Genomic DNA, 22,807 nt, shown 5'->3' with positions numbered 1-22,807 from the left:
CGATGTCCTCGTTTGGTCTAACCTGTTTGCTAAAGTGCTAGTGCACCTGAATAACCCAAACTCAAGTGTACTTGCACGCTGTGCAGGCTAGCCAAAGCTTCGTGTCGCGCACAGTTGAGTCGGTCCTACCACTAACAAGAGGCAAAGACAGAGCTGGAGCTGACGAGCCACGAAAAAACTGGATATTGCCTCTGGTCTATGACGGAAGTCTCCTGCGTGCACCTTCCCAGAGAGACGGTAGAAAACGATCTAATACCTCAAAGAACAGGCAGGAAAGACTTCGTACGCCGAGCCGGAATCACGGCCTCAGACCAGAATTGTGAGCAGGCATGACGATTGCCAATATGGGGTGCTGCCTGGCAAAAGTCATGCTGCTGTGGTTCCTGACACGGAAACCGTGATCTTTACCAAGCAATCACAGTCTCGTTGCCCTGGACTTTGACCCCCAACATCACAAGTACCTGTCGGGTAACCCATAATACGTGTGATATTGCGTACTATGTACGGCGTATCCAATCCTCGACATCTTAGTGAGGTCTATCGTCGTTTGGCCAGTGGTGCTACGGCTGTCTCCGATTCGTCAATTACCCCTGCGCCAGTCTATCCTTGGCAATCCCCCAAAAACAAGTTCAGGTCAACTTGCTGCACTAGCCCTCTCGATCCCCTGGCAACCGGGAGACGGAATCATGTTCTTCTTTTTTCCTGGGGAACTTTTTCTCGATTGAGATGGGATGAGTTGGAGATATGGTGATGCTAGTGATCAAAGGGTGCGTACATGTCTCAGGAACAGACAACACACAGGCAAGTACAATTTGTGCCCAATATCATTATGTCCGATTGCTATTTGTCAGTATCCGTACAGCCATGCCGAATCCCAGTTTTCATTTCGCATTATTGTCTTATATCAGGTTTTCTCGCTCAACTTCCACAGCATCGCAGCATTTAGCAGAGAATGCACTCATTCTTGATATTTCGGAGGCCAGCCCCACTCGAGCCAAGTCACTCACTCTATCGTTCCACTTACACTGTACCGGTAAACATGCATCCAATATCCATTTCAACGTTCAATCGAGTCCTGCAATGCTCAGTTCCCTGTTCAGCTGGCTCTGATGAACTGTGCCCAGACTGGCCACGCAGCCGGCCAAGCCACTCAAGCCACAAATCGATAGCCAAGCAGACCAGGGGACCTGCCAAAATATGGGCCTTTGATGTCATGGACCGCATCATCATCGGTTTTTTTTCTCTCGCTTGTGGCCCAAGCTTAACCTCTCTAGCTTCCATCGCGGTGAGGGGACCTTGTCGAGCTGGACCGACCTGGCCTGGACCTTGTAGTGTGAAGCCTGGACCTTATAGCACAGTCTCCATCCATCCCAACGTCACTCACCACCCTCAGGCCTCCCCAGTTTCATTTTCATCTCAACACAATGCAAGGTAATACAATGCTTCCGTCCCGTCATCATGACAATCTTGCCAACTGGCGATTTTCTCGTTTCATGTTTCTTTCCCGATCGTGTGTTAAACATGATCTATCCATGATCTCCACCATGGTTGATGGTTGATCTTACATCAAGATCTTGTGTCGAAAAAGACAGCAAATATTGTCTGTAGCAGAGTCGGAACGTCGCTCCGATTATGGAATTTCGTAGCTGAGACATGTCGCTCTTTCCAGCCACCATCTGACTTGCAGATCGCATATCGTGGCTGGTTCTCCCTTTTTTGTCACAATGTCTAATTCTCCAGCAATCTCATTCGACAGATCTGACATGCCGCCAACCCTCCCTTTTAATAACAGGTAATTTGTAGTCTAATTGCGAGGCTGGTGCATACTCTGAAACCGGATTGTTCATCAGGTGTTGGTTTCATTCGTGTGCATTACGAGCTGTGTAACTAAACCACACAGCAATTTGCACCCTTGCGCTCTAGGGTGGCCATGTTTTTCCCTTACTTCGAACTTGTTTTCACCTCCCGACTTTTGTCTCTCTTATTGGCCGTATCAAGCCTCCACGGACTCGAACTTTACATGTGCAGTATAAAAATAATATTCAAGACAGCTTATTCTTGCCTTGCTGTCCTGGGTCGTAAAGTTTTCTAAAAGTACCAGCCAGTCTTGATGTCAGGTGTATCGTGGTCATAAGTTGAGTACTCTAAACTATGGTTGAGGCACTCATGTAACATCAAGTTGGGATATAGATTTTAAAGAGTGAGAAAACAAGCAGCATAAGAGCTGGGTCTAAAATGGCCTAAGCTGATCTACTAACTAGTTACGCCTTCTTTGTTCCATTGTCAAATTTTTTAATTCTCAGCGGTTGCATTCTTACCGGCCCGGCCGGTTCAACGTGCTGATCAATGATCAGCCACTAAAGTCAATGCCAACGATCATCTATCAATCCAGACAATCCGACATCCTGCAGAACCCTATTTTATGACATTTGGATCTGAAGAAGCAAGTAAGAGAAACAAAAGTCGCCCGTCGAGTCCGCTAGAGACTTGATACAGCCAACACAAGGTGACTGAAGTCGAAAGGATTGGTGGCCTTGTACACCTTCTCGTTGCTGAGAGCGACGAGGAGGCGATCAGCGACGAACTAGATGTGCTGCTTATAATTTATGCCGAGTAGAGCACAAGGGGGAGCGTCAGTAAGGAAATCCTGCTTAATAGAAACGACATCGGTAATAATGTCCTAGATCATGTCCCTTTTAGGTGAGAATGGAGGAGACAGAATGACAATCCCTCAGTTATGAAGATTATGCGCACTCAGACACGTTTGCAACGAAAAGGAAAAGTCAAAATAATGATTATTCAAGCATCAGCGTAAACTATCTATACAATTGCTACAACCAAGGGAGTAAGCCGCCAGGGTCTAAAGTAGCAAAAACTGAACAACGAACTCCGTAACAAGCAAGCCCAAGAGGATCATTGCCGCCCAACATACCCATCCATGACCAAACGTTAAGTTCCAAAACATTCAACTCATCCATCGTCGTAAAAACACATGCAAAAAACATTATGCTGTCATCTAACCACTGCACATGATGCAGGACTCGGGATCCTCGATGCTGCATTGCAGGACAGCCTCCGAGTAGATATCGCGTTCGCGATCTTCGTTGTCCGCACCTTGATCCTCAGACTGAGGGTTCTTCTTCATCCCCAGCTCTTCCTCTTGAACCTTTTCAGCAGGTTCTGTGGGAAGGGCCTTGGGGCTGTCACCCTCAGCGACATCAGCCTTGATGACGGGAGCACGGCCAGGAACAGATGTGCTGGCAGTCACACCGTTGGCGGAGCTGCCGTTGGTTCCATTGCCCTGGGAGCCAGTCCTGTTGCCATTGGTTTGACCCATAGCAGTAGAGGAGGACATCAGATAGCTTGAGCCAGCAGGAGGAGCGCGCTTGCCTAGGGGCTTGATTGAAGCAGAGTTGCTATCGGCAATCTTGAGGTTCTCCTGATCAACGGTGAACTGGATAGGGGCAGCAGCAGCCTGTGTACGGAGGTAGTACATGCCAGTCTTGAGACCGAGCTTCCAGCCAGCGAAGTGCATGCTGGTGATCTTGCCCATGGTAGGGTCCTTCATGTGAATGTTGAGAGACTGAGACTGATCAATGAAGGCACCACGGTCAGCAGCCATCTGCACAACCTGTCGCTGAGAAATCTCCCACACAGTCTTGTACAGAGCCTTGATCTCGGCAGGGATGTTGGGGATGTTCTGGATAGAACCGTTATCAGCAATGATGCGGTTCTTCATAGCATCGGACCAAAGACCCATGTCGACAAGATCCTTGAGAAGCCAGGGGTTGACAACCTGGAACTCGCCAGCAAGGACTCGGCGTTGGTAGATGTTGGAGGTGTAAGGCTCAAAGCACTCGTTGTTGCCAAGAATCTGCGAGGTACTGGCGGTAGGCATAGGAGCAACGAGCAGACTGTTGCGGATACCGTGAGTCTTGACATCCTCTCGGAGGGGTTCCCAATCCCAAAGATCAGAGGGCTTGACATTCCACATGTCAAACTGGAGAATACCCTCAGAGGCAGGGGAACCCTTGAAGGTGGAGTAGGGACCTTCCTCCTTGGCGAGTTGCACAGACGTGGTAAGGGCAGCATGGTAGATGGTCTCGAAGATTTGCTTGTTCAGCTCACGAGCCTCGGGAGACTCAAAGGGCATGCGGAGGGCAAGGAAGGCATCAGCGAGACCTTGAACACCAAGACCAATGGGTCGGTGACGCATGTTGCTGTTACGAGCCTCTTGGACAGGGTAGTGGTTGACGTCGATGATCTTGTTCAAATTGCGGACAACAACTTGAGTGACCTCGTGCAGCTTCTTGAAGTCGTAGCAAGCATCTTCATAGTTGATGAAAGAGGGCAGAGACAAGGAGGCAAGGTTGCAAACAGCGACCTCATCAGGGGCGCAGTATTCAATGATCTCAGTGCACAGGTTGGAGCTTCGGATGGTACCAAGGTTCTTTTGGTTGCTCTTGCGATTGCAGTGATCCTTGTAGAGCATGAAAGGGTTTCCAGTCTCTGTCTGGGCCTCAAGAATGGCGTACCAAAGCTTCTGAGCCTTGATAGACTTGCGACCCTTACCCTCTCTCTCGTACTTTTCGTACAGAGCCTCAAATTCGTCACCGTAGCAGTCAGCAAGACCAGGGCATTCGTTGGGGCACATGAGAGTCCATTCGCCGTTCCTCTCGACACGCTTCATGAAAAGATCAGGGATCCAAAGAGCCAGGAACAGGTCACGAGCGCGGACCTCCTCCTTTCCGTGGTTCTTTCGGAGATCAAGGAACTCGAAGACGTCGGCGTGCCATGGCTCAAGGTAGATGGCGAAGGCACCAGGTCGCTTGTTACCACCCTGGTCGACGTAACGAGCAGTGTTGTTGAACACACGCAGCATGGGAACAATACCGTTGGAAGTACCATTGGTACCGGCGATGTAAGAGCCAGTGGCACGGATTCGGTGGGCGTTTAAGCCAATACCACCAGCCATCTTGGAAATCATGGCACAAGTCTTGAGGGTATCGTAGATACCATCAATGCTGTCCTCCTTCATATCAACAAGGAAGCATGATGAGAGCTGAGGCTGTGGGGTACCGGCGTTGAACAAAGTGGGGCTCGCATGAGTGAAGAACTTGCTTGACATGAGGTTGTATGTCTCCAAGACACGCTCAATATCGTCACCCCAGATCCCAACAGCGACTCGCATGATCATATGCTGCGGGCGCTCAGCAATTTTACCGTCAATCTGTAGCAAGTATGATCTGGACAGGGTTCGGAAGCCAAAATAGTTGTAGTTGAAGTCGCGATCATAGACAATCGCTGAGTCGAGTTCCTCTTTATGTCGCATCACACACTCATAGGTCTCCTTGGAGATCATGGGCGATGCACGGTCATTTTTGGGGTTGACCCAGTGGTAAAGGTCGCTCACAACAGCGGACCATTGCTTCTTGGTCTGCTTGTGTAGGTTGGAAACGGCAATGCGGGCTGCGAGGATGGCGTAGTCAGGGTGCGTAACAGTCATGTACGCAGCAGTCTCTGCAGCCTGTAAAACCGGGTTAGCTGAGGTTGCAACAGTCATGGTGCATACGCCACTCACAAGATCGTCCAATTGTATAGTTGTGACGCCGCCGTAGACACCAGAAATGACCTTCTGGGTGATAGCAACGGGGTCAACGTGGTTCATGTCGAGACCGTAACACAGTCTCGAGACACGAGCAGTGATTTTGTCGAACTGAACACGCTCTTGGCGTCCATCTGAGATGAAAGTCAGCTATCGAGAGTCCTTGCATTGTTGTCATGAGCCCTTGTGTGGACGGATCATACATACCTCTCTTTCTGACGAACATGATGGCGGTGGGAGCAAAAGGCGGGGAGGTCAGGTATGAGATTGATGCAGGATGTGTTCCTGTAGATGAAAGCAGGAAAAGAACTGAAGAGCGTTCAGCAGGCTATTAAAAGGGAACGTGAGAAGTATTACAAAAGTTTCTGGTGATTTTGGTTTGCGGTTGTTGAGGAGATGAGAAATTCAAATTTGGGCTGCTGATGGAGGTGGTTTTAAGGAGAGCGCGTGTCCCAGACGCGACGCCAAGTTCCTAGCGCGTAAAACAGTGACAGGGACACAATAATCCATTAACAAAGGCCCCGCCTGAAACCTAAGGCAACGCCCCATTCGGAGCTGGAATAGGCAGACAAAGACTGATCGAATCTTGTGATTTACATGAAAACATAGATTGATTAGGTTTATTGGGCACTCCAGGCACTATTGAACTACGATATACTATAATTCCATGCATTCTGAGCCTTCAAAGTGCCATTATTCCCCCTTCCGTTTCCGATATCGCTTTCTCGTGTCTTCCGTGTCATTTTGCGTTGCCAGAGCATTGGTGGGGTTCCAGAGGGGTCAATCAGCGGCGCGTAGTCACGTGAGACCTGCAAATTATTAATTGCATGTTGGCTCGCTCTGTAAGCAAGCAGTGAAACTCCCTACAACTGAGCTTGGACACAAACACAACAGGTTGACTGGAGGATGAGATCTTGGATGAAAGCGTAGACTCAACAACCCTGTTCATGCTCACCGATACCTAGTATACGGTTCAGCAGATTCTTCTCTATCACCCACATGATACTTTGTAGAGTTCATTGTGCTAGGTAGAGAGATCACAGTTGCAAGGCAACAATATACGCAGTGACTCACCATTGATTCAACAAAAGACACTCAAAGTCAATGACATCGAGGCGTCTTTTTAATTGTTTTCAGTCTTCAGTCACCAGTGGTTTCAGGACTTCAAGTCTCAGAATCCAAGCCTCCAACTTTCGCAGAATGGCTTCATCTGCAGCAGACCAGCCTGTTAATGGCTCCAGCTACGAACCCAGATACATTGATGTATGTTAAATTCCAAATGTCTCTGCCATATCCGGCCCCACTTGTTATATACACCTGATATCAGATTCCGTTAACATATGACTTCTACCAGTAGATTGGCATCAATCTTACCGACCCCATCTTCCGAGGGAAATACCATGGGAAAGAGAGACATCCCGATGATCTCGATGCCATTGTTGGAAGAGCCCGTGAAGTTGGCTGTACAAAACTCATAGTGACTGGCTCAGATCTAGCGAACTCGCGAGATGCCCTTGCCCTTGCCAAAGATTATCGTAAGTTTTTACCCCTGCTTATCAATCAGATAATCAAACTAAATCACGTCAACAGCCGGGACCATCTTTGGAACTGCAGGCATCCATCCCTGCAGCAGTGCCGTCTTCAGCGAAGCGGGCCCTTCTCACGAGTCTGAGCACACAACGCCATGCGACCCTGACCCTTCAGCTCCGGTCTCGGAAGAGCACCCTCCTTGTTCAGCAAAGACCGAGAAGCTCATCGCAGATCTCACATCTCTTGTAACAGAGGCTCAGGCCTCAGGCCAGAAGAGCCTTGTTGCCATGGGCGAGTTTGGTCTGGACTATGACCGTCTGCATTATTGTTCAAAGAGTATCCAACTTCACTCATTTGCTGCTCAACTCAAGGTAGCTGCTTCGATATCTCCCCAGCTCCCGCTGTTTTTGCATTCTCGTGCCGCTCATGAAGACTTTGTCCGGCTCCTGAAGGAGGCATTCGGCGAAAAGCTGGAGAAGTTGGAGAAGGGCGGCGTGGTGCATAGTTTCACTGGTACAGCTGAGGAGATGCGCGAGCTGATGGACTTGGGATTGTACATGGGTATCAACGGGTGCAGTTTCAAGACTGTTGAGAACTGTGCTGTTGTTAAGGAGGTTCACATCGACCGTCTCATGATCGAGACTGATGGACCCTGGTGCGAGGTTCGACCTAGTCACGAGGGTTACAAATACCTGATCGAGAAGAAGGACGCTCCCGCTCCCGAGAATGAGCAGAACGGAACTGCTGCTGCCGAACCTGCGAAGAAACCCCAAAAACAGTCCAAGAAGAACCAGAAAAAAGAGCCTGAGGTGCCTGAAAGATACAAGATCGTGAAGAAGGAGAAGTGGGAAGAGGGAGCCATGGTTAAGGGCCGCAATGAACCTTGCAACATTGAGCGAGTCGCCAAGATCATTGCGGGAATCAAGGAGGTCAGTATAGAAGAAGTTTGCGAAGCGGCGTGGAAAAACACAGTGAAGGTATTTGGACTCGAGGAGAAGTAGAAACTTTTCGACATGTTGACGTGTCGTGGGGGTATCAAATAGAGAAGAAAGATATAGACCATGCGCCATATAGATCCAACACCTTTTTATATGCCAGAGCCTTTGTACCCGCGTATCCTTCCATGCCTCACAAGTCCTGTTGTCACACCATCCTCGCCTGTCATCCACCCAGGCGTCTGTTCTCCATCGATTATCCCAGCTTCGACAAGTTGCCGTACGCCTGCCCAGACGTGATTCCCCGAGAACTTAATTTTGACAGTGGGCGTCCATCGCTGAGATGGGGCTGTATCGTTTCTGCTATCCTCATCCGTTGTAGCGTTTGCCTCTTGGATGACTGCGGTAATCTTACTCTTCCGTTTGTTTTTGCTACCGTGCTCTGTACTGCCCTGTTCGTTCTCTTCGTCTTCTGGTTCGCTAAAGTCCGCACCTGTAGTAGGAAATGGATCTTGTATCACAATGTCAACCTTTTCCACCCCCTTTCCATCCGTGACAATAGCCGAATCACCAAATCGAGCCTTTGCAGCAAGCCTTGCCTTTTTCGATGCCTGTTGGGATTCTGTCAACGGCGCTCCACGTTTGAGGTTGTTGGCCGACGATTCTCGAGATAGTGGTGGGCTTGGAAGAACGGTGTCTAATGGTGACACTTTTGTTGATTCGCTGGAGTAGATGCTCCAGCCACCTCCCGCAGCATTTGTCCGACCAGAACCATTCTTTTCTAACAAGACCTCCAAGTTTTTGCTGGAGAGACTGCTTGATTTGAGGGTATATCGTTCACGAGGACGTGAGAGGGCCTTGGGAACTCCATCGACGATTAAGCTTTGCAAACTCTTTAAATCGCCCGAGGCGACAGAACCAGTGGCCTGCGATTTGGTGATATATAGAGAAGGCGATCCGTCCGGAAACGCAATGTACACAGTTCTTGACGAGTCGAAGTTGGTCGCAGTGCCAGAAGCGTCTCGGCTTGACAGAGCAAAGTCGGTATTGTAAGGTGAGTCAACAACGAATATCCGCAAGAGCAAGACAGGTATATCTTTTGGTCTGTGAAAGTGATAATGTGCCTTGACGTCGGGCAACACATGGGTTTGAAGGTTTTGTAGGAATGTTGAGGGGTGAAATCGTGGAATTGTCAGGTTCTCTTGATCGACCTTGAGCACTTGGTCTTCGCCAGCATTTTGAGATGGCTGCTTCAAGGGCAGAATCGAATATGCTGTCCATCTTTGAGATGTTGGGTTCTGTTCAAAATAGGCCATATCTGCCATGGCCAATTGATACAGCGTTAGGCCAATCCTCCAATCGCCTTCAACAATTCTGCTAACGACATCTCGTTTTGACCCTTTTTGGTGCTGCATGTCAACATAAAGTTGCTGCAAGTCGTCAACTGATTGACAGGCAGGGTATAGGTCGTCGTTTTCTTCATCTTCATCCTTATCTCTCCTTTCAATATAGGGTACGGCATTGGGCAGACTCTCATCATCAAGCCAGTCTAATGCCAAGGAAATAAGTGATTCTCGTGAAAGCCGATTGAGACTCTTAACAACAGCAGGATTGGAAGCATCGACTCGTATTGAGGATGGTAACCTGGCTGTTGTTGGAATAGAGAAGCGGGCCATTGTTGTTTTGTTTGTTTTGTTTACAGCAGCCAAGTCATAAAGACTGAAGTTGGAAAGCCGGAGCGAGGCATACACAAAGCCAACCCACAAGTATCTTTCCTTGATTGGTGTTGAGATGGACCAGGGTAGTTTATTGATCTCTTAGAATAGAACAAACCCGATAACATTTGCTTATAGATGCGCTCATGAGACGCGATACATTCACTGTAGAGTCGCGTCCCTACCAGACCAGCAAGGAATAGTAGCATGCACGGGCCACAACCAAACAGAAGCTTGTTGGACAGATTCAGTGCCGATCACGTGATAATACACATGACAAAGCATGTGATTGATAACGTTGAGTAGGATGGCGGTCACAGTGAGCAGTAGATCATGGATGGCAAAGGATACCGTTTCCCAAAGCCATCTCATTTCATCCTCCGCTTTTCTTCGGGATAGGACCCTCACCAGAAAAAGGAGTCGAAACTGAAGCTCGGTTTTTGATGAGTGGACTCGGAGGAGAGTGTGGACGAATTCGGAGATGCGATTGAACTCAACTGATTGGTTGGGAGTTTCCAATGCCTCATTGCTCTTGTCAAAGACCAGATAAGGCGGGTTCCACCACTGAAGGAACAGCATTCCGAGACGCCTCCACTGAAATTCCGATGAGCGTTACCGTTGGACTTTAAACGTGACCTCGACATGATGGAGGCAAATCATTGACGACACCGCGGTCCGCCCTAGGAATTGATTTTCTGCAACGGTTCAGGAGACCTTTTGCATTGGTTTTGAAGGCCCTTGGAACCCCCCACGTAAGCCACGAGCAGGGGCTATGACGTTCTGACTTGGCTTGTACCGCAGATCTAGTTCGGTAGATTTCGAGGGCTGGTGGCCATCGAAATGGACTGCGAGAACGAAGCAATTTCACAAGGCATTCTCGACAGATTCAATAGATCCGAAGTAAGGCAGAGTATCCCTCAGATCCTCGAAAATATGTGTCATAAGTTTCCTTTAGTGATCTGGGGCCGTAGGCGAGCGGGTTGTTTTTCAAACCGGGGACACTTTCTTTGTTGGAGTTTGTGTGGTGGCCCCACCTCTAACGGGGAGTTCGCGGAAGATGTGCGGGTGAAAGCATGAGGAATCCGGTATGGAGACAACTTTGGAGTTCGGTTTAATAGCTTCACAGACTATTAACCAACAGAATGGCCAATGGTCTTGTGCTGGTTCATCTTACCCAGGCGCGTAAGTGAAATTAGTCCGTTCGGCCACTCAAGAGTCCATAAAAAGTCAGCTGTGCCGCATTGCAGCCAGTGTCAGCCGTGAGAGAATCCCATGAGGCTGGGTCTAGTCTATGCACAGCGACAGAAAGAACATGTCTTGTGCATGGTCAAGACGAAGATGTGATTATGCTTGCAGACCATGTACATATATGAGTGGGGAGCAAGCCAATAATTCAGTGTCTAATCCATACGATGGCAACAGATCGGCTGTTCAGAGCTGCTGATCTTATAGTTACTCTTGCATTTTAACGAGAGGGAAGCCTTTGTAGAAGTCTAATCTGGCGAGAAGCAAGACTTTTCATTTACCGAGTATCATTAGTGAAAACCGATTTGTGCGCGGATTTCTTACACCGAATTTTCGGCACAGCGCAAGAAGCTTTAATTAGCGAAAATCAAAGACACAGTCTCATAACAATGGGGTTAGTTTTGAGTCCCATGGCACAGCTGAGAATGCGAAAGTGAACCAACTCCCCGAAGCTGTCCGAATACGCCACTGCCCAGGCAAGGGTTTGGGTTGTTGTGTGACCACTGCCCACGTTCCGTAGCGTCCTACTAAGTTTCTATTTTCTTTCCTGAACGAATGAAGCGCGTCGTCTGATGTGTGACACCAGATTGAGAGGCATGTGGAAGTGGGGGTGTTGAGGCTCTTTATCCGTTATACCTTGCCGCATGAGAAATCATCACCGATTGAAACGAACCGACCCACGTTGGCTGGTTTCCGGTAGAATAATCACTCATAGGAATGGTGATAATAAAGGACACTTGGTGAATGTTGGAGACGGAGAAGGTATCCATGAAATAAGAGATATCCACATCCGCCCAATATACAGGGGGCGGGGAGTTGGAATTTGACCTGACCACACAACTCAACACACTGCGGTGGTCTTGGTGATGCATACCAAATTGTCTGTCAACAAAAGAGAAGCCGCATCCTTCAACTTGGATGCATGGTATCTTTAAGCTGCAAAACAAATCACATCGTTCTCAGCATGTGTAGCACACAAAATCAGCGGCCTTTTGCTCCCCTGGCCCGCAGCTTACGGCGCCTGTTTGACTTCCCGATTTTGGTAAAAACAGCACAACGCAGGGTCTTGCTGTAACTCTAGTGGTCACCAACGTGGGGCGAGTGGGTGTCATGGTTTGATGCGAGGGACTTGCAAGTCAATGACGGTTCAAGTTCCGGCTGATATTTTGAATTATTCAGCAAAATTGCCGGTCCATATGCAGGTCATCCTGATCCGAGTCGGGCGGGAGCTTGGTAAGCAAAATTTTCTGCTCTTGTTACCCATCACGAACCTCTCTATTGAGTTGCGAAAGAGGAAATACAGCGACAAACTTGAATAGATCAATAGATCAAATGAGTACGAACAAAGAATACTAACAAAGATTGCCACAGAATCATCTTGACATTAACATTGCGACATTCACGGCTATTTGCTCTCCTCCTCATTCGCGGAGCCCATTCCCGGAGATGCCCCCATGTTCTAGGCCACCGTTGTCGAAAAGGTTGGGTCTCGTTTACAACTAAGCCTCTCCAGGGAGGGTCCTTCGCATCCAGTGACTGTGGTCCACTAACCCACCGCCCACGGGCTCCCCAAACATCAACCCACTCCACTAAGCCCGTATGCGTAGTGGCTTCGGCGTCAATCGGCCTTGCAAGTTGCACCCACTTTCACCTTCTGAAAACCAACTTGACTTGGCTTGACCCCAGCGCACTTCTTTCTTTCCTCCACTTCCTTCCCCAAACCTCCAGAATCGACCTCGGAACAGACTCATTGTCCATATCTACTCTGGGATACGACAAACGATACAGCGAAAGACGCTCGAATTTTCTACCGAATACGCGGCTATCGACCTGTGACTGTCATTATTGAGTCATATTCAGCCGTTGCAAATTTCAGACCCCGCCCATAGGCTGAGCCGTTTCCGGACCTGACGTTGAAACATTAAACCATCGCCGATTGACTAAAGGCACGACAAAGAAAGGCAGTTACTGCTTTGAAAATCAATTGAAGGAGGAATTACTGGCCTTGTTTTAACCCATCAAAATGTCAAACTTCAACGGCCGCCGCGGCCCCAACGTGTCGCAGTATCTCCGCGACCTCAACGCCATCAACCGTCAGGAGAATGCTCACGACGAGCCTTTCAACATGGAGGAGGACCTTGCTCTCTTCACCAACACTCAATTCTTTGATTTTGAGACTGGCCAGAACACCGACTACCAGGCCCATCCTGCCAAGGTCGACTTGGAGGCTTCCCAAAGCACTTCCCCTTCGGATGGAATGACCCCGGCTCCCTCTGTCGTGGGTGATATCGCTGCTGGCAACTTTGATTTCATGCAGGGTGAGTTTCCCACTTTTCTGTGTCATACGGCACTTCCTACTTCAAAACCATGCCCAACTTGAGAACGTGAAGACGGACCAACTAAGCGAGAGAGAGAGACTCGCTTCAAGAAAGGAGAATCATTGCCATTGCGTTTTATCAAAGAAGACAGAGGTTTTCTTGACTTTTCTTTCTCCTGAGTTATGACGCGTGGTCGAGACTTCATATTGAATCAGCTCTGCTATCGCTTATACTACTCTCTTCCTTCACTCCACCATACACATGGCCACAGTCCAAGCGGATAGCCAGGACCCTTGAGTCCGGACGGCCTCAAATGGGCAATGAATGGCGTCTTACCGCTTTGCCAGCATTCAACTCTATTACCCCACCCTTCTCGGGGACCTTTGTCCCAAGCTGTGTGCCTGCATAGCGCCCTTGGACCATTGGGACAAGCTGTCCCTCGATGCAGGTCTGTACGAGTGCGGCAGATGTCTAGGGTCTTAAGCTGGATGCTAGTGGCTACATGGAGGATGTTGACTATGGCGCAATATCTCGTGATTTGCCGATACTAATCACGACATCACCATGCATCCCTGCACCTCACTACCACTTCCCAAGTTGGGATAGCCTCTTCCCCAGACCTCAAGTCTCTCTGCAAGACAATGATCACTCTTCAACTCCACAAGCCTATTATCTCCTCCTCTACCTCAGTCATGATACTTGACTCTTCTCGACATCAACTGACCATAACATGGCAGGCGACTTCAACTTCCCCGACTTCACTGGCCCTTATCCATCAACCCCCATGACCGCCTTTGCCGATGGCGCTCAGAACTTTGCTCCTCTGCAGCCCAATGCTCCTGCCAACTACCAGCCTGTGCCACAGCAGCAGCAAGCTCCCCAATTTGCTCAACCAGCTGCACCTCAGCCTTCACTCGAGAAGCGCAACTCTGAGAGTGCCGGCAGTTCCGGACGCGGATCCCTGAACTTTGAAGAAGCCTCCCGCCATGCTGCTGAGGAGGACAAGCGAAGGCGCAACACTGCCGCCAGTGCTCGCTTCCGCATCAAGAAGAAGCAGCGCGAGCAAGCCCTCGAGAAGTCCGCCAAGGAGATGTCTGAAAAGGTGTCTGTCCTGGAGAGCAAGGTGTCACAACTCGAGACCGAGAACAAGTGGCTCAAGAACCTTTTGGTTGACAAGAACGAGGGCAACGACGAGATCATTGCTCTCTGGAAAGAGTTTGCCGCATCCAAAACCGCCAACAAGCCCGAGTCAAAAGCCAAGTCTTCCGTCAAGGATGAGACAAGGTGATCCGACAAATCTTTAAAAGTGAAGCAAAATCTTGGGACGACCTTTAATGAAGAAGGCCGACGGCGTTTCTTCTGGCTCGGTTTGCATCTAGTGGGGACTATGTGGCGTTATTTCTGATCTTTTCAACAATATCTGGGGGTATAAGGAGCATGATGATGATACATTGGGTGCGGCCATCAAGGCTGCCCGGCACGGCATATACGCAACGTAAAAAATTCTCGGGGGTATAGCGATGGGGGCGAGAGCATGGTGGGTATAAATATACGGTTGCTTGAAGTAATCGATAGAGACCAGTCCCTGGGTTCGGACGACACGACAGACTGGGTGGAGGTTTTTGTTTTACTTGTCATGATATCAACGGTTATACGATAAATCGTTTCCGTAACTAGTTTCTTATTCCATGTTCAACACTCTTTGGTCCGAAGAAACCACGCTTTGTTAAAAAGCTAGTGTTTATTGAGTTAATAATAGAACTCTTTCACATCCAAATGTTGCTCCTTTCAGGTTGTGTCGTAACTATGTGCCCATGTTTTCGCTGTCTCATCTCAATTAACCAAAGTTGTCCTTGTGAGCATGTATCTATCCAATTCTCACTTCTGCTCCTCCTCTGCCGCCTTCTTCGCTTTAATAACTCCCAGCCGCTCCTTATTCCTCTTTCCCAACAACCTCAACGTCTGTGCCTTTTCGTGCTCCGTCATGCCCGCCCAGTTTCCAATCCTGCCCATGGTTCCATCTCTGTTGACCACGAGGGGCCCCATCGAGTCGAGCGCGACGGACTCTCCAACACGTAGCTCCGTCACGCCATCCCCCCTGCTGCTGCTGGAGGAGGCGGCGGTGTCTGAGCCTGGGGCTGGTAGTGGGAGGGGGTTCTTGTTGCCATTGGTCTCTGCCTGAACAGGCTGCTGCTGATCGTCCTTGGACATTGTGCTGGAAAAGCGAAAGGCTGATGGTGTGTAGTGGGTATTGGTGAGACGTGTGATGGCAAAGCGCGGGAACCGCCTGAGCATAATGTGATTTAGCTTGTGGTATATATGGCTTCACTCGGTGAATTGAGTGAAGGTGGTTTGCAGATACCAGCAGAGATGTGCAAGCTCTCACTAGGGATTGCCTAGAGTTTGATGAATGATTGAAATGAGTCTTGGTTTGTTTATGAAGTTCGATTGTATTGAGAAAATGAGAGTTTGTACTTGTTTATTCTGTGGAGTATTTGATGGGATTTGTTTGGAGGAGGATAGAAAAAAATGGAAGCCGATGGTGCAGTTGTGAGGCTGGCCACTAAGAATAGGCCCCTGCATATGTTCTAGACTTGACCGCGATGCTCCAACCACATAAGTGAATTGCACCAACTGATGATTCTGAAGGGTTCCAAGTTGTGACGGTATTTATTGATCTACTTACTGTAAGAAAGGTATAAGTAAATTGCCAGTTTATGCGAAATTGCCAAAAGCATACCTGCATATGATGGCTGTACAGTGGGTGACATAGTCATTATGGCTCTTAACAATCAGCTCTTATTTCTAACGCCTCAACCAATTGTACTTAAAACACAGCCCAGTTACATAAGCCCCAGTGTTGCAAAAGACTTAGTGCTATATGCCTGAGGGATGAAATAAAGCCAACGACTTTATGGCATCTTTGGTTTACTGTTAGGCTACCTTGTATTTCTCCTGAGCTTAGACCCTACCAGAAAAGGTATCCCTTACGGGCGACTGCAAGAGATTCGACACTCAACGGTGAATAAGAAATAGTTTGCTGAGAAACTCCCGCAAGTGATACAACTGTGAGATAACTATCCCTCAGAATGCATTCCTATATGGCTATGCTGAAGTGAAGGGATTTGCTATTTCCGTTGTGATCACTACCGACGTTCTGACTTTAAGGAGTGGAACGGGGATACTGCATCTAATGATAAGGAGGAAGAAACCGAATGCTCTGTATTATAGCATGTGTCGCATTACTACAAATGGAAATAATGAACCATTTGTTATTTGTAATCAAGCCCGCTGTTGTTACAGTCCTCAGTCTAAGAGCTGTAACAATTTCGTCCCTACCGGATATCTCTAGAAAGTCACTGATTGATAACGGCAGATATACAATTGCGCAATAAGTATTTAACAAAAGCCATCCAGACCCCTTGATCTATAAAGAGGTGTTTACTTCAACTTCAGGTCATGGCCCCTAACTTGACTCATTGGTCTAAACCACACATCTTTAATGCATGACGTTTGTAATACTACATAAGAGACGTCCTCACACACCTCAGATTTCAGAGGTTGCTTAGTTCATCTTACGGTGCCTATATTAGGTTAGCTCTGATTCCTGGATACACCCATGACATCTGCCAATACTTACTTCTGAACAACACGCTCAATGGCGTCCATTCCCATCTTGAGGACATCCATGCGAGGACCGTATGAAAGTCTCACAAAGTGATGGCAAGGGGAGTCGAAAAGGTCACGACGACGCGAGGGGTTGAGATCAAAGAAGATACCAGGCACCACAATGACCTTCTCCTCCAGACAGGCCTGGAAGAAGTTGAGACCGTCGGCGATAGTTTCGGGGAGACCCTCGAGGTTGAGCCAGCTAGTGGGATGATTAGCGGTATCCATTCAGTCCTTGTCGAAGGGTATCACTTACAGGTAGAAAGTCGAGTCAGGCACATACTTGATGATGAAGCCCATCTCGCGAAGACGTCGAACGACGTAATCACGCTTGTCCTATAGAATTATTAGTTTTGTCAATTCTCAATTTTTGACTCTTAGACGTACCCGGAAGTGAGACTGAAGGTGGATCATCTCATTCTGAACGAGGCTTGGCTCGAGCATAGGAATAGCAGCTTCCTGGAAAGGATGAGAAGCACCACCGTCGAGGTAGGAACCACATGATCCAATACTATTACGGTGTCAGTTGTACTTATCCATGTCAAGGTAAAATGCCAAACTCTGGTTGATAGGAGCCGAATTTTGAGGAATGGAGTCACAACTTACGCATTGATGTATTCTAAATGAATATGGTTAGCTTCTTTCCCATTGTCTTGTGTGTTTTGTAGTGGGTTGGTTTGTGCTTACCCTTGGGTCCCAGGATCCAAGCGATTCTCCATCCTGGCAAGCGGAAGCGCTTGGTGAGGCCATCAATAATCAGAACGTCGTCTTCATCAACGTCATCGACGTTCTCAGCGGCACTAATCGTTGTGCCATCGCAATTAGAAGTGTAGTTATATCCAGAGTAAAACTCGTCTGAGATGAAGGTTGCCCTCTCTCGGCAAAGGTCCTGGATTTCGGCCAACTCGGGATTTTGGATGACACGACCAGTGGGGTTACGAGGGTTTGAGGTGAGAATAACGGAAGTACCGCGAGCAATCTCCTCGGCAATCTTGTCGGGATGAATGTGGTAGCCATCCTCTTCAGATAGGGGCACGGGAATAGCGGCGAACTGGAATAACCTGTCAGCATCCAACCACTATCAGATATGGCGGTTTTCGCTCGTTAAAACTCACGTTCTTGAAGAGACTCAGCATCTCATTGTAGGCCGTGTAGTCAGGCAAGAAGAAAGACAGGTATGAGTTACCCAGGACAGCAGCGATACGGATGAGACCGGCACGACCTCCAGGGACGATAGCAACGTTCTCCCAGGTGTACTGGCTCTCCTTTCCCTTTCGGTGGGCCTCGTTGTAGAGCTTGGCAACAGCCTCTCTCAGGGGCTTGATACCAGCTGTAGGGCCGTACTCACGGCCAGCCATGGAGATGTTGATGGTCTCGGGTCGGGGGAAGCAGCCCTCGATGTCGTCCTCTACCTCAGGGGCACCCTGGCCAAGGTTGGCCCATGAATCAGGGTTCTCAAGGTAGCCATACTCGGAGGCTCGCTCTGTACACCAGATGACACCAGTGGATGATCGGCTGGCATCGAGACCAGCGTGGGGCATGTGCCCTTCATGGGCGCTTCGGAACTGACGATGAACCTTGGATTGGAATTCTGTAGGAGTCCAATTAGCATTGTACTATTAAAGATGTGATCTTGAAGCTGTGTTGCGATGTTGATTTCCGTAATGACGTTGTGGGGAACTGCAGCCAAGCTCCTTGGACAGCTCCAGGTAAGGCGGGTTTGGAGGGGTAACTAAGGTCAGGGGACATGAACGTGGAGGGGCAATTATGGGTGACAGGGATTGAGGAGGGGAAAAACCAGCCCAGAAAAGCAATACACAGCAATGCAACGCCCCATTGGTGCCGGTAGTCAAAAGGCGGGACGGTGAGGGGAGGTGAGAAAACGGTGAGGAGAGTAGGAAGGTAGATGAGGGTTTTGGCGGATGCGGTAGTGACAAGACTTGGATTGGAGTTCATGAAGCTGGTGTGCAGTGCAGGCTTTGCAGAGAGCTGGACCAAAGAGGTGCAGTTCAAAGCAAAGTCTCACAATCCAAGACACACCAAAAGCAGCCATGAGACAGCGTCAGATCGAGGAGAGACATAACGTACCGTTCGTGGAAGGCTCCGTGGTACTGAAACGGCGGGCAAGCATCTTTGGCTTGGGCTCGCCAGTATGGCGGTTGATAGAGAACTTGCGTCCGCTGAACGACATGATGGGCGGTAGTAGGATGTCGTTTCGATAGAGGATAGGAGGATTTGCGCAAAGGCTTAAGGAATATCTGGTTTTATGGCCTCAAACCAAATGATGATGAGTAGGAGTAGAAGTCCTACGTTGGTTGCAAGGTCCCCGCTAGATTTTGGGGGGAGACGTTCTTAGTCAATGGAGCTCTAGCTTAGTGACGCCCAGTCATGCAAGTCAAGTCGCAGTAGTATTCGCGACAGTGCGAGATTGAACGAAAAAAAGAATCGGTGAGACGAAGAGGGAAAAAGGGACGAGAGAAAAATTAAACTGGGTGGATGGATTTACGGGGTGATTGCATAGTATATTATAAGTTCAAACCTACGACATGATGGATCAGATCCGTCACCAAAAGAATTAGGTGGGACCCATGGGACTTCCAGGGACTGTACACCAGAATGCCCGCCTTGTATCACCAACAAGGACAAGAAACGGAAGAAACAAAAGCCATTCAGCATCGAGCACGGTCTGTGAGTACCTCACCAGTTTAGCATTGACCTGACCTGAGAGGCAAAAGGAGGAATGCGATTGGATTAAGCTGACTATCTCCTCAAAGCATGTGTGCATCATGCATTGGACGTTGACACGGAAAACGGCATCTTTTTGGAGCAACCATTTGACAGGAATAATTATCGTCTTGCGTAATGAGGCGAGTAGCTCTGAATCGCCTCAAAAGTCTATGCTCACACCGAATATTACTGACAGCAACCAACGTTCCCGCTATGACAATGCAATGTCAATCAATCCTGGGGTAGAAAAAAAAGATGGCCCTCTTTCCCCTTTGGCAATAATGCTGATACGACTTGTCAGGTTTGTTTTGGAGTCGAGACGCTTCTCTTACAAATACCAGATACAGTTACAGTACCTCTTCAGGTGTACCAGCTTCGCCCAATCATTCATCTGCCCTATCTTTTTTTTGCTTCTGTCAGAGGTCCTGAATCTGACTAAAAAGCACCTGAATCCATCCCCTTGACTGTATAGCACAGGTAGATATAAACAACTTAATCGCTTGCTTTATTCCTTAAATTAAATATTTGTTACTCTTTGAGCTTCAGACTCGCTCATTCTGCCCAATATCAACCCGATCGGACTGACATGTCCCGAGAAGGACCCGCATTGTAGAATGGCATAATGACGATCTCTGAGATATCGTTACCTAAAACCTCATCCCTTGCCAAGTTCGTTTCTCCCCTTACCCACAACGCCTTGCCCATCCAACTCATCCGGTCCGATCTCTACCAAGACTCACCATCAAATATCAAATGCCAAGTATCAAACCTGATAACCCTTCACCGAGTGAAATGTCGCGCATCTCTAGAAAAGGAAGCTCGGTGTGAACCCGAAACTGAAATACCCTAGAATCTCGCCAGAACATCCTGAAAAGGACTATCTTGACATGATATCGGTCAGGGAACACGTCCGGTTGGTCCCGATCTCAAGGGTCTTCAGTCAAGAAGGCTGGCGAATCATGAGACATACGCGTTACTTGAACTCTTTGTGGGACGTTTTGCATACGGGCGAGTTGGGAATGGACTCCTATGCTCACCGTGCTTAACTCGACTACGCCGCGGAGCGGGACGGCATAGCCGTTACAAAGACAGGTGCACGGAGGCTCTTTGGATTATTCGCGCAATATCATGTAGTATGTACAAACTGGTACATGGCCAGTTCGAGGCATCGTATTGAGAAACGACCTGGGTACCAGGGACAATTCCACTTGGTCAGAGAACGACGCCATGAAAATATAGGGTAGCGTCAGCTCAACTTGTCTCATTCGCAAACCAAGGACAGGAACAATATATCACAGTTTGAAGAACGATTATTGAAATAACATGAATTTTCATTTTAGACAGGATTCTTATATGCTAGCTAATCATTTCTTGACCAAGTGGCCAAACCAAACGCTCCCAATTTTGTTTCTTTGGACAAATACAAGAAAACATTCCCACTTCAACGCCACAATAACAAAAATATATACCCAATCTCTCGATTAGCCGACCATGGACTTTCCAATCTCGCTCTGCCAGTCCTCAGCCCGCTCGAAACCGTTGGAGTGTGTCTGGTAGTCAAACAGAGCCTTGGCGACGTCCTCCTTGGAAGTAAGGACGAAAGGACCGTACTGGATCACAGGTTGATCCAGGGGAGTACCAGCGATAATAGCTACTCGAGCGGACTTGGTGGCGCCTGCGTCAACCTCAAAGTGAACAACATCGCCTTCAGGCTCGAAAACAATGTTGTGGTACTGCTCGACAACACGCTTCTGGTCATCATTGCCAACAATGACCTGTCCGTCGAGGGTGTAGGCAAAGGCGTTCCAGTTGGGGGGAAGAGGCTGAGTGATCTTGCCACCGGGCTGGATCTCAATGTCGAGGAACCAGACGGGTGTGTAAGCGAGATCCTTGACTGAGTCGATGCCGTGGCTCTGACCAGAGATGACCTTTACAGTGACCTTGTCGTCGTCAATCTTGGCGATGGGGATCTCTGGGGCCTTGAGATCACGGTAGCGAGGTTCACAGGCCTTGAGCTCCTTGGGGAGATCGACCCAGAGTTGAAGACCAATGTTGGCGCTGCCGTCGGCATTTTGCTGGGGCATCTCTGCATGCACGATACCTGGAAAATGTTAGTAAATCTTGGGTTTTCTATGAAATTGAGAGGAGACAAAAATGCATACCTTTTCCAGCAGTCATAAACTGAAGATCTCCAGCGGAGAGGGTGCCTCGGTTACCAGCAAAATCCTCATGGTCCATACCACCCTCAAGGAGGTAAGTAATGGTCTCTTGACCACGATGAGGGTGATCGGGGAATCCAGCGCCAGGCTTGACAGAGAAGTGATCAAGCATCAGGAAAGGAGAAAAGTTGCGGAGCTGAGGAGTACCAATTGATCGACGAACGCGAGCACCAGCACCCTCAGATTGCTCAACAGCAAGGAAGACCTTGCGAATAGCTCGATGAACAGACATTTCGGTAGCGTAAAGGTGGTGGTTGTCTTTTTGTTGGTCGGTAATCTTGTCGCTGTAGATATAAGACAGAGGCGTAAGAGTCTTTAACACTTCAAAGGTGGAAGTCGCTGTGTCCTTGAAACTGGTCTGAAATAGGGCAATGGCAGCTAATAAAGCGATGAATGCTGGAACGAAGATGCTTCTGAAAGATGTCATGACAAGAGAGGACGGATGGGGATGGGGATATATATACTGCGATGATCAATAGATGGATGAGGAAATGGTTTGGCAAGCAACGACAAATCAGTAGAAATAGATGGAATATTAAGTTGAGCCATTGGGTCAGACTTGGAGGATTGTGGAGGTGTTGGCGATGTTTAGTAAATGTTACATCAGCATCTAAATTGAGGTTTTACCGCTAATAGCCATTGTAAGCTGGGGGACTTGCAGCAGTAGATCAGGAATTGATAACGCTGACCAAGGTGATTGTGTGTCTAATAAGTGGGGGCAATTACTAAAGGCTTATCGTGATACGTTGTCTAATGAGTTTGTATCCGTATTTCCGAACAGCCTCCATAAACCTCCTTCTAGAAGACACAGCAGACAACAGAAAGGGTGACCGTTAAGCTTTAG

The 22,807-nt window shown here is 48.5% G+C and overlaps 8 protein-coding genes across 8 annotated transcripts; 2 read left to right on the top strand and 6 right to left on the bottom strand.

Moving 5' to 3' along the window:
• Positions 1 to 3,016: 3,016 nt before the first annotated feature.
• FPSE_06575 (uncharacterized protein) lies at positions 3,017 to 5,831 on the bottom strand (the record flags this gene model as incomplete). Its single annotated transcript, XM_009259693.1, has 3 exons — positions 3,017 to 5,527; positions 5,582 to 5,739; positions 5,813 to 5,831. 3 exons carry the CDS (start codon positions 5,829 to 5,831, stop codon positions 3,017 to 3,019), a joined length of 2,688 nt encoding a protein of 895 aa, XP_009257968.1.
• Positions 5,832 to 6,805: 974 nt separating this feature from the next.
• Positions 6,806 to 8,136, top strand: FPSE_06574 (uncharacterized protein; the record flags this gene model as incomplete). The annotated part of the gene is made up of 3 exons (XM_009259692.1): positions 6,806 to 6,868; positions 6,963 to 7,140; positions 7,196 to 8,136. The coding sequence occupies 3 exons, from the start codon at positions 6,806 to 6,808 to the stop codon at positions 8,134 to 8,136; spliced, it is 1,182 nt and encodes a 393-aa protein (XP_009257967.1).
• An 86-nt stretch (positions 8,137 to 8,222) lies between these two features.
• Positions 8,223 to 9,746, bottom strand: FPSE_06573 (uncharacterized protein; the record flags this gene model as incomplete). The annotated part of the gene is made up of 1 exon (XM_009259691.1): positions 8,223 to 9,746. One exon carries the CDS (start codon positions 9,744 to 9,746, stop codon positions 8,223 to 8,225), a length of 1,524 nt encoding a protein of 507 aa, XP_009257966.1.
• A 3,307-nt stretch (positions 9,747 to 13,053) lies between these two features.
• On the top strand, positions 13,054 to 14,636 carry FPSE_06572 (uncharacterized protein; the record flags this gene model as incomplete). Its single annotated transcript, XM_009259690.1, has 2 exons — positions 13,054 to 13,348; positions 14,086 to 14,636. The coding sequence occupies 2 exons, from the start codon at positions 13,054 to 13,056 to the stop codon at positions 14,634 to 14,636; spliced, it is 846 nt and encodes a 281-aa protein (XP_009257965.1).
• Positions 14,637 to 15,226: 590 nt separating this feature from the next.
• FPSE_06571 (uncharacterized protein) lies at positions 15,227 to 15,559 on the bottom strand (the record flags this gene model as incomplete). The annotated part of the gene is made up of 1 exon (XM_009259689.1): positions 15,227 to 15,559. The coding sequence occupies one exon, from the start codon at positions 15,557 to 15,559 to the stop codon at positions 15,227 to 15,229; it is 333 nt and encodes a 110-aa protein (XP_009257964.1).
• A 352-nt stretch (positions 15,560 to 15,911) lies between these two features.
• Positions 15,912 to 16,125, bottom strand: FPSE_06570 (uncharacterized protein; the record flags this gene model as incomplete). Its single annotated transcript, XM_009259688.1, has 2 exons — positions 15,912 to 16,033; positions 16,089 to 16,125. The coding sequence occupies 2 exons, from the start codon at positions 16,123 to 16,125 to the stop codon at positions 15,912 to 15,914; spliced, it is 159 nt and encodes a 52-aa protein (XP_009257963.1).
• Positions 16,126 to 16,913: 788 nt separating this feature from the next.
• Positions 16,914 to 19,208, bottom strand: FPSE_06569 (uncharacterized protein; the record flags this gene model as incomplete). The annotated part of the gene is made up of 8 exons (XM_009259687.1): positions 16,914 to 16,932; positions 16,989 to 17,219; positions 17,274 to 17,353; positions 17,405 to 17,528; positions 17,624 to 17,636; positions 17,705 to 18,068; positions 18,133 to 18,608; positions 19,106 to 19,208. 8 exons carry the CDS (start codon positions 19,206 to 19,208, stop codon positions 16,914 to 16,916), a joined length of 1,410 nt encoding a protein of 469 aa, XP_009257962.1.
• Positions 19,209 to 21,225: 2,017 nt separating this feature from the next.
• On the bottom strand, positions 21,226 to 22,390 carry FPSE_06568 (uncharacterized protein; the record flags this gene model as incomplete). Its single annotated transcript, XM_009259686.1, has 2 exons — positions 21,226 to 21,845; positions 21,907 to 22,390. 2 exons carry the CDS (start codon positions 22,388 to 22,390, stop codon positions 21,226 to 21,228), a joined length of 1,104 nt encoding a protein of 367 aa, XP_009257961.1.
• Between the last annotated feature and the right edge of the window lie 417 nt (positions 22,391 to 22,807).

The sequence above is a fragment of the Fusarium pseudograminearum genome, chromosome 3, assembly GCF_000303195.2.
Source record: "Fusarium pseudograminearum CS3096 chromosome 3, whole genome shotgun sequence".
Classification (NCBI taxonomy): Eukaryota; Fungi; Ascomycota; class Sordariomycetes; order Hypocreales; family Nectriaceae; genus Fusarium; species Fusarium pseudograminearum.
Note: the sequence above shows the minus strand (reverse complement) of the source record. Positions and strands in the feature narration are given on the sequence as shown.